The sequence below is a fragment of the Cololabis saira genome, chromosome 12 (assembly GCF_033807715.1).
Source record: "Cololabis saira isolate AMF1-May2022 chromosome 12, fColSai1.1, whole genome shotgun sequence".
NCBI classification, from domain to species: Eukaryota; Metazoa; Chordata; class Actinopteri; order Beloniformes; family Belonidae; genus Cololabis; species Cololabis saira.
Window position 1 is genome coordinate 29,744,636 of NC_084598.1, and position 9,907 is coordinate 29,754,542.

The following is a 9,907-nucleotide window of genomic DNA, read 5'->3' on the forward strand; positions in this document are numbered from 1 at the left end:
CTAAAGCATGCAGGACTGCGGCCCTCGAGGACCGAATTTGGATCCCCTTGCTCGACAGGGATTTTGTATTTGGATTATCCCAAACATGGCACTGGGCATCAAGGCCTAACACCACCACTTTGGTTTCATCTGTCCAAACGACAATAATCCAGAAGTGTTTGTGGTTTTGCTCAAATGCAGTTTTTCAAACTTAGGTTCTTCTGTCTACAAAGACCATGAAAACTTGACCTTTCTATTGGCAACCTTTAGCAAACAGCACATACTTGTTCAGCCTTCCTCTGATTGTGCTGTCATGGACCAAAATGTACTTGCTGAATGAAGCCTGTAGTGTCTGAGATGTATTTCCTTGATCATTGCATGGCCTGATCCAAAGACTGGCAGCTGTTTTGAATGCTTTTCTACAGGGGAATGAACTCTATCAATATAAAACACTGTTTTCCAAATGGTTTGAAATTGGCTCTTTAAGCTTTTCCAGACGCATGTGCAGAAATGGCTGCTCCTTTTAGACCGTTGACCTTGTGTTAACACACATCTGAATCCAATCGCTGATGATCAGCAGCACATGGCTGCAACAAACCAATAAGGGGGTACTTAGTTTTACCCACGGGTTTTTTTTCTTTTGAAATCTTGTCTGCATTTATATTAAATAATGAATGGCACAGGGGGAAAACAAATGTTGTTCTTTATCTGAGGTTGTATTTGCCTAAGGCCTACTATGGTAAGATGCTTTATTCTATTTCTGTCTATAATATCCTTTTTCTAAAAGGGAAATGAATACCCTCACCTGAAAGAGTTAAACAGAAGAAAAAAAGTATGTGAAATGTTACTTGTTTGGATCCAGCAACTCTCCTCTTTAAAAAAAAATCAATTTGACTGATAACAGACACTCCTCTTCCACATATCTTACACACGTACGCAGTAGTGGCTGCTGAGGTGATATTGTATTGTGTTAGCTGCTTTTATCAGCTGAGGCAGGAGTTACTCATGAATGATGCCGTTAGCTGCCTTGCGTTCTAGCGAGTCTTCGTCAGAGGTCATAAAGCGGCGTTTAATCACCACCACTCTGCAATTGTAGCATTCACGTTGTGATGCTAGTTTACACATGTCTGAGGGGTTTTAAAAAGCACACACACAAAGCAGAAACAAAACAGTATTGACTGGTCTGATCATGTGTGTGTTACCGATGGCAGAAGGGTCACTGTAGGCCTGTTTGGGTGACTGAATGACTTTACATGACTTTTAAGCAGCTGCCTTTTGAGATCAAATCTTTCAAAGTTTTCCTTTACTGCATTGCTAAGTTTGAACTTCTCAACATAACATGTGTTTCTTTTTATGTTGGAAGATATTGCTGCTGAGGATATATGAAAAATCCTGCAAATGTCTTGAGCAGCTCTTACAAATACAGAAAATAGCAAAACCATATAGGCTACTTTTTTTGTGCAGTTTTACACTAAACAAATTTGAACAGTCTCAAAGCTTTCTATTTCCATAAAAGTGGATGCATCAAATAAAAAAAAAGGATCACGCCTTACTATCATGATCCTTGTAAATGTTGTTATGTATAAGTATGTTTGTAATTTGTTCTCGTTATGAAATTTTGTTTTGACATATCACACCCAGTTAGAGCAAGCGAGAAGGCCTCTGGCGCCCTCTGCTGTCTTCCTGCAGTAACACATAAACACATTAGATAGAAGTATGGTATAATCCTCCAAACTGTCCCAGAATAGAGGTCAGAATTTCAAGATTTATTGCCACAGGGAGTGCTGAAATGGAAATGTTTTTTTGGACACACTCAGAGCAGGTCTTGCCTTCCAGAACAAGGTTATCAACATCAGAAACATTTTACAGCAGGCAAAGGTGTTAGAATATGATAATGTTCTGAAACACATGTATGTATAGTAGATTATGCTTCTGTTATACTTTAACTATGAGTCAATGAGCTCATCACAATTTATATACAAATTAGCTCACTAAAAATGTATTACACAGTACTAATCAGTAATACTGTATGGCTTGTGGGAAATCAAACCTGTTGAAGTGAGAGGACATAACACATGGTCGGTGATAAGAATTTCCCATCAATTTTCCCCACTGGTGACGTTAACAACTGTTTTTTCTACTGATTTTCCACTGGACAGTCTTAAAAATGTTATATGTTCCTCAAAATAATAGTAGCTACATACTAAGGGTCGAGATTTAAAATACTTTTTGTTTTTTTTTATAATTGGGAAACTGTCATATCATTAAAACAAAGACCATACAAATTATAAAGTTAGAAAAAAATATTTTATTTGATTTATTATTCCTAATTCTTCATTGGTGGGCACACAGTGGCTTTGATTCCAAGAGGCAGTTCTCTTAGTTGGCTGCCATTGTCTGCGAAGGGAAATCACACAGATGTGTTAGAACGTTTGAAGAATGATCGTATGGTTTATTTCCAACTGATCCAGTGATTTGAGGGCTTACGGCGCTGATCCAGTCTGCGTAGGTGCTGACTTGGGTGAAGACGGTGGGCTTCTTGGGGTAGTTGCAGCTGAATCCAAGACCCCAGCTGACGACTCCATGAACCTCCCACGCTCCATCAGCGTTCTGACAGTTCAGAGGACCGCCGGAGTCTCCCTGTATAGTAAAGTGGAAGAAAACATATGTTTCATAAGCAGAACAACTAACTGCACTACGGTGTGTTGTGCCATCTTCATGAAAGCAGCACAATTATGTCATTCACTGTTTTAGACTCACCTGGCAACCGGACATAACTCCATCTCCGCCTGCGCAGAGCATTTTGTCCGACACCATGAAGCCCCACCAGTCAGGTTTGGTGCAGTTGGCGTGGTCCACCACAGGCAGCAGAGCCTGCTGCAGGTTGTCAGCGATGGGCCCACCAGCTGCGTATAAAAGAGATCCCTACAAGCTCAGGCACAAACTGGTGATAAACCATCGTCTAACTATCCTGCTACTGTTACATAAGAGACCAATCGGCATTCGTATTTTCTGGACTATAAGCCGCTACTTTTTTCATAGGTTTTGAAACATGCGGCTTATACAAAGGTGCGGCTATTCTGTGGATTTTTCTTCCACCGCTCGGGGCGCTCTAACCGGTATTACAATCAAAACTAAGACAAAATAAATGCAAAGAAGAATACGCTACTTCTTCTTTAGCAGATAGAAGTAGGTAGAAGCAGATTTCAAACAGATAAATAGATAAATAAATACTGGTTATTTTCTCTTGGTTCTGTCCCGTTTTAATCAGCAAAGTTTCTGCCGTGTTAAAAGACACTGTTAGGAAAGGATCTATTTAGGTACGAACATGTACATCATTTACAGTTCAAAATCCTTCTGTACATGTAGTAAATATCTAATGTAACATAAATATCTGCGGCTTGCATATCTTTTTTTTTAAATAGAGCGGATGCGGCTTATATACAGGTGCGGCTTGTATATCTTTTTTTTTATTATTTAAAAAAAAAATAGAGCGGGTGCGGCTTATAGTCCAGAAAATACGGTAAATAAAAAAGATTTATCGTTTCACACAGATTTTTCTTTTTTTCTCAAAGAGAGGAAGACGGCTGTTCACTCACTGGACAGGCGACCCCACCCGGTGATATAGCAGGGGTTATTATGGGGGAGGAGGAAGCCGGCGGTGGGAAGACAAGCAGCCATGATGGTGTTAGAGAACTCCACAGGGGACTCCAGTTTCATCAGAGCAATGTCATTACTGGATAACATGAACATCAGACTCCATCAGATGTGACCATGACACATTTCCTACTGTGTTTCCAAACTCAGCTTTCATTACCGAATAAACACAGGGCTCCACTTCTCGTGAACAATGATGTTGGAGGTGCCCATGAACACTTGGCCCGCGTCCGTATCTACCAGGTTGTGCTTCCCCAGGGCCACGCGGTACTGCCTGCCTTTGCTGCAAGTTGATGAAACAGAATCAAGTATTTCGATTGAGTGCATGAAGTTTGGAAGTGTGATAAAGTCTCACTTTTACTTTTTAAATTACCTGATACAGTGAGCAGCAGTGAGCACCCACTGCTGGGCGACCAAAGTACCTCCACATGTGTGTCTCCACTCTCCCTCCCTGTTGTACTGCAGAGAAATCTGGAAAGTGCACAGAAATACGATAAATAATCTCAGCGTTTGTTGGATGGTGTTACGTTTTGTGTTGCATAAAAAGCTGCATGTCCTGATGTGTTCAAGGTTCCTGCTTTAGTCAATTCGTCATAATAAACCACATCCATTCAAGCAACAGCTAGATTTTCATATAAATAAATCCTATGTTGTCCATTACCTTTTAATTATTGTTTTCTCTCCCGATTCTTACATTTTTGTCCCTTTATTCTGACTCTTCCAGACAAAAGTGCAATGCCGCACACTCAAATGAAGTTTTTTTTCATTTTATAAGCTACATTTTCAGAAATACTTTATCATACATCCTATTCCCTGAACAGAGTCCTACACTTGGCAAGTGGTTTTTTAAATGTCTTATTTACCTGCCAGGGCCAGCTGTGAGCCCTGACATCCTCGCCTCCGACCACTCGGTTCACCACGGGTGAGAAGGCGGGCTGGCCGCAGCCGTAGGCTGAGAGGACACACCAAACACACGCTTTAAAAAATGCATGCAACTCAACAGTTGTGCAATCCGTTTTTCAAACATTTCTCAGACAACCAAGAAGCAAAAAGAGAGAAATAGTTTTGTGCAATGTTTTTCGTGACAGAAACGTCCTTACCCCCAGCAACAAACAGAGCGAGCACCACAAACTTCATCATTTCTGCGTCTCCACCGTCTGCTGTTAAACATGGGACATATTTATACCTGTCACAAAGTTATATAACCTGCAACGCCTCTATCTAATTCCTGGAAATTTTTGCACATTTTCCGGGGTGGACCTTAGTGGACTCTTAATCTCATGAACAGGCGTGAGGCGTCAAGGTCAAAGTGTTGTTTTTTGGAAACTTAACTTGTTTGTTGAACATGCCTGTGGAATTAGGGGCTCCATCAGCACCTTTAAGTCATGCAACGAGTCCTATTCTTACACGGCTGACCATTGATCTACTTACGCTTTTACAGAAACCCTCCCTCTTCTGACAGCTGAAACCTCTTTTGCTTGTAAGCACTGAATAATGCAGATAACTGTGTGGTGTTAACTAGAATGATGGCATCCCTTATAAAGTGACTTTAAACCCTTCTTTTCAAATGATTAATGGCAATATGTTGCTGGATGTACTTTACGGATGAAGACATTTATTTTCCATCCTCTGATCCACTCATTTTTTGTTTTTCTTTCACCAGATGAACAATATTTTAAATGAAGTGTTTCCTTTCGTTAACCGTTGATGAATCTTACACATCAACTAAGACTGATGAGTAAAAGGTATAAACAGAGCAGGGTCTTTGTTGTACAATTAAAAAAGTTTTTTTTTTATACAAATAGACCATCCATTTAAAAAAAATGAACGCATGATCTTAAAAATAACTTCAACTGCTCCCATCTCAGGCAGCATCTGTGTTGTTCACACACAGGCTGGGATATGTTGTATCCAGGGAAATCTGTTGTTTCTTATCTCCAAGGCTGAATTGTATTTATTTTTTAAGCAACTTTTCCTGGCTGTACTTGAGTGATGACTAAACAAACACGTCCATGAAGGTGTGTGCTGTATATAAGAGGTAATCTCCCCCCGACAGTCACAGACAGTCACTATGAAGTTTGTGATCTTGGCTTTGTTTGTTGCTGGCGGTAAGCTCATCACACTTAAGACTGCATTTAAATGGTATAACCTCAGAAATATTGACTGTCTTAGGACACTATCATATGTTGCAATGTTCTCTTTTGTCTCTCAGCCTACGGGTGCGGTCTTCCCACCTTCCCCCCCACCGTCACCAGAGTGGTGGGTGGAGAAGATGTCAGGCCTCACAGCTGGCCCTGGCAGGTACACGCACTTAAAAACTCTTTTTTAACTTTCAATTTCTTCCTGAAATCATGAATTTTTGTGATATTTGTCTGCTATTGTTGCATGTTGTCCACAGGCATCTCTGCAGTACAAGAGTGGGAACAACTTCTATCACACTTGTGGTGCCACTCTGATCTCCAACCAGTGGGTGCTCACCGCTGCTCACTGCATCGGGTAAAGAACTGAAAGACTTCTAAATCCCCCATCAGGCTTTAGAAAACATCTTAACTAAAAGCTAAGCACAGCTGCGTAAAGGCAAAATACTTGTAAGGAATTTGTTCAAAGATAGATAGATGGATAGTCTCATCAACAATAAAATACGAAGTAGAATTTAAGCAGTTAAAATATGTGCTTAAAACACACACCAGTGGAAAGTATACTTAAACTCAAGTTCGATTAATGCAGATTGAAATATAATGCATTAGTTGGCCTACAGCAGGGCTATTCAATTGGCGGCCCGCGGGCCACATGCGGCCTGCCAGGAGCTTTTATGTGGCCCCCGGTCATATTTCAAAAAAGGGGGTGTTTGTTGAAAAAAAAAAAATTATTATTTTTTTTTTTTTTAATAATATTTTTATAACTGGCTACTATGGACTAAAATGGTTGTGCTCAATGCTTAATATAATATTCAAATAAGGAAATCTTGGTGGAAAGTGGTGCTTTGTCATTATGGCATGTTTTATTAAAAGTAGGTCAATATCAATTTCATTAAGTTTGCACAATGCATGGTTTCAAAATGAACTTGCATTCAAAATAATATTTCTTTATCTGAATATTATATTTAACATTCACAATTACTAAATCTGGAGACAATTAATACATAATTCATATGTAAACTAGATATATTCAAATGTATAATACAAATGTATTATATTTACATAAGTCATCGTCTTTGAGTGCGAAATACATTTTGAAAACCCCCACATTTTCAAATTGTGCGGCTCTCTCCATACAGTCCTTTTGCAGATGTGGCCCCCGGCCGAATCTAGTTGAATACCCCTGGCCTACAGTCTTAATAATGCAAAAGTATTATAACCCTTTATCAGATCTGGAAAACTCAAATTCTGCTTTTTATTTTTTTTCCTGATCTTGCATTGTAGAAGTCGCACTTACAGAGTCTTACTGGGAAAACACAACCTGAAGCAGAGTGAGGATGGTGCCATCGCCATGACCCCCGGCAAGATCATTGTCCACGAGGCCTGGGACTCCTACAGGATCCGGTTTGTACCTCACGATATACACTGGACTAGATATTATGTTGCTGAGGCTCTCATTTGTGATATTGATACTCATTATTGTCATGTTTCCAACTGCTCCATCTGTATCCGGCTCCCAGTAATGACATTGCCCTGATCAAGCTGGAAACTCCAGTCAAGCTTTCAAACAGCATCATGGCTGCCTGTCTGCCCAACTCCGACGAAATCCTGTCTCACGGAGCTCCCTGCTACGTCACCGGCTGGGGTCGTCTCTGGAGTAAGTTCCACCGCTGTTCTGAACGCCTGCCAGCCCCGTGTAACCCATGTAATCCATCTCCCCGTGTGGTTGGTGTTAACTTGGCAGCCCAGGTGGAGTTTTTCTCAGCGCTTTGACCTCCCTTCTCATTAGAGTTTCAGATACAAGATAACAAGAGTTAGTCAAAGGTTAAATCAACACCTGAAACCCTACTTGTCAATCATTTTGACAGGGCTGAAGGGACTGAATCAGGTTTGAAGATTACTTTTAACCAAAGGTTACATTTACTTGAGTAAGTTTTGGGAAATGTTTTACTTTTAGGAGTAGTTTTGAATCGCTATACTTTTTACTTTTACTTGAGTAGATTTGTGAAGAAGAAACTGTTAATCTTACTCCGCTACATTAGGCTACGTTGAGCTCATTACGTTTCTTTTTTTTATCCCCTCCGCGTACGTGTCAAGCTCATGACATCACTGGGTGATTCTTTGGGAAAAATGTTTGTTTTTGCATGTTTTGTCACATTTACACAGACTCAAACACACACACACACACACACGCGCGCACACACACACACACACACACACACACACACACACACACACACACACACACACACACACACACACACACACACACACACACACTGAGTTAAAAAAATAAATCAGACGTTACTCAACAGTTACTCAGTACTTGAGTAGTTTTTTCACCAAGTACTTTTTTACTTTTACTCAAGTAATTATTTGGATGACTACTTTTTACTTCTACTTGAGTCATATTATTCTGAAGTAACAGTACTTTCCATTGAGTACAATTTTTGGCTACTCTACCCACCTCTGCTTCTAACAGATGTAAATTTTAACATAGTTTTTAAGATCGCTGCTTAAAAAATATGGACTATATCATTTAATGTTCTTTGCATTTGAATGGATGGGAAGTCTTTAGGACCGAGACTGAGAACAGACATACGGTGGCCTTGATGATCTAATAAATGTGTTCTTTTCTCCAGCTGGAGGTCCCATCGCTGACATCCTGCAGCAGGCCCTCCTCCCTGTGGTTGACCACACCAACTGCAGCAGGTACGACTGGTGGGGCAGCCTGGTCACCACCAAAATGATCTGTGCCGGAGGAGACGGAGACCTGGCCAGCTGCAACGTGAGTTCCCTGATTTTGATCTATGACATGTTTCAACTCAGTTTTTATAGGAAGTGGATTTTACCCTTGTCTAAGGGATAAAATAGCAAATATATAACCAAAAAGAATAAAACAGCTTCGTTTTCAGCATGTTTTTACAGCAGGCAGTTTTTAGGGGGGTGGAGTCTACCATTCAAACTGATTCCACCTCTCCTATGTGCAGGATGTGCATCTTTTGAATGTTTTTTAACCTCATAACTTTGAGTTACTGATTTCAGAGGATGCATGATGTAAATACGGGGAGGCTGGGTATTTCTTTTCAGGACTGGGACTTTCAGAAGAAGTTCCAAATATGAACAGCTGACAGAGTAACATATTTACACTCTAAGGCTGCCCAACAAAGTGTCAGGGTTGTGTTATGGCAGAGATTTTGATGTGGTGGTCGCTTCAGACAGCCAAATATGCTTTCAACCACAGGAAAATCCCTTTTTTCACAATACGTCCCCTTCAAAAACTCAAAGCCGTACAGTGAAATGTTTAAACTGTAACTATACCTCAGCATTACATCCATGACCTCTGTCACTTTCGTGTCTGTTTACCTGCAGGGAGACTCTGGCGGTCCTCTGAACTGTCAGAACCCCGATGGTTCTTGGGACGTCCATGGAGTGGTGAGCTTTGGCTCAAGCATGGGTTGCAACTACCCCAAGAAGCCCTCTGTCTTCACCAGAGTCAGCGCCTACATGAGCTGGATCAACGAGGTGAGTAGAAAAGCTCTTGTTACTAAAAATATTTGTGCATGAAACTGATTGCATAATAGAGTTATTTTGCTTAAATGCATTATCATTATATTACTGGTCCCAGAAATCAAACGTTAAGCTATTTCTGTCTCTTGTTCTGTCTGTTGTTCGTTCTCTCAAAGGCCTATTGACTACATATTCAGTCCCGTTTGTTTCTTTTGTGTTTTACTACTAAACTAAGCATTTCAGTCAAAGGGGAATAAGTGCAGTTTTTATTTCTGTAGTTAATCATTTTAAATATTCTTTTAATGCTTGCCTTTTTTTTTATTCCAGGTCATGACCAAAAACTAAAATGGATTGGCTGATTTTTGCTCTTGATCAATAAATAAAGAATGCATTAACCCAATGTCTTGTAGAATTACTCTTTATGTTAGTTATTTCAGAAAGAGTTGTGATGTGACCACATTTTAGTTAATGCTGTTGTGTTTTAAGCTTCCTCTACCTACATTTTTGTACAGTCAAAGATAAACTGACAATTTATCCATGTACTTGGATTGAAATGATTTCAATGTGCAGTTCTTCTGTTTTCCCGTTTTAGGGGTGTGTATTTGTCAGCCTGCTGGTTGCAC

The 9,907-nt window shown here is 40.2% G+C and overlaps 2 protein-coding genes across 2 annotated transcripts; one reads left to right on the forward strand and one right to left on the reverse strand.

Moving 5' to 3' along the window:
* Positions 1 to 2,264: 2,264 nt before the first annotated feature.
* On the reverse strand, positions 2,265 to 4,813 carry LOC133457323 (chymotrypsin-C-like). The gene is made up of 8 exons (XM_061736463.1): positions 4,737 to 4,813; positions 4,500 to 4,588; positions 4,010 to 4,107; positions 3,797 to 3,919; positions 3,579 to 3,715; positions 2,740 to 2,885; positions 2,467 to 2,619; positions 2,265 to 2,376 (listed from the first exon to the last, which is right to left on the reverse strand). Exons 1-8 carry the CDS (start codon positions 4,774 to 4,776, stop codon positions 2,359 to 2,361), a joined length of 804 nt encoding a protein of 267 aa, XP_061592447.1. The 5' UTR covers positions 4,777 to 4,813; the 3' UTR covers positions 2,265 to 2,358.
* Positions 4,814 to 5,674: 861 nt separating this feature from the next.
* On the forward strand, positions 5,675 to 9,684 carry LOC133457324 (chymotrypsin-like elastase family member 2A). Its single transcript, XM_061736464.1, has 8 exons — positions 5,675 to 5,744; positions 5,849 to 5,937; positions 6,035 to 6,132; positions 7,059 to 7,178; positions 7,295 to 7,431; positions 8,417 to 8,562; positions 9,147 to 9,299; positions 9,612 to 9,684. The coding sequence occupies exons 1-8, from the start codon at positions 5,708 to 5,710 to the stop codon at positions 9,627 to 9,629; spliced, it is 798 nt and encodes a 265-aa protein (XP_061592448.1). The 5' UTR covers positions 5,675 to 5,707; the 3' UTR covers positions 9,630 to 9,684.
* Positions 9,685 to 9,907: the final 223 nt, after the last annotated feature.

Coding starts and splice junctions, on each gene's coding strand:
- LOC133457324 (XM_061736464.1), top strand. CDS start 5,708: ATGAAGTTTGTGATCTTGGCTTTGTTTGTTGCTGGCG. Junction 5,745..5,848: donor GGCTTTGTTTGTTGCTGGCG/GTAAGCTCATCA, acceptor TTTGTCTCTCAG/CCTACGGGTGCGGTCTTCCC. Junction 5,938..6,034: donor CTCACAGCTGGCCCTGGCAG/GTACACGCACTT, acceptor TGTTGTCCACAG/GCATCTCTGCAGTACAAGAG.
- LOC133457323 (XM_061736463.1), bottom strand. CDS start 4,776: ATGATGAAGTTTGTGGTGCTCGCTCTGTTTGTTGCTGGGG. Junction 4,108..4,499: donor CTCACAGCTGGCCCTGGCAG/GTAAATAAGACA, acceptor TGCACTTTCCAG/ATTTCTCTGCAGTACAACAG. Junction 3,920..4,009: donor ACTGCTGCTCACTGTATCAG/GTAATTTAAAAA, acceptor ATCAACTTGCAG/CAAAGGCAGGCAGTACCGCG.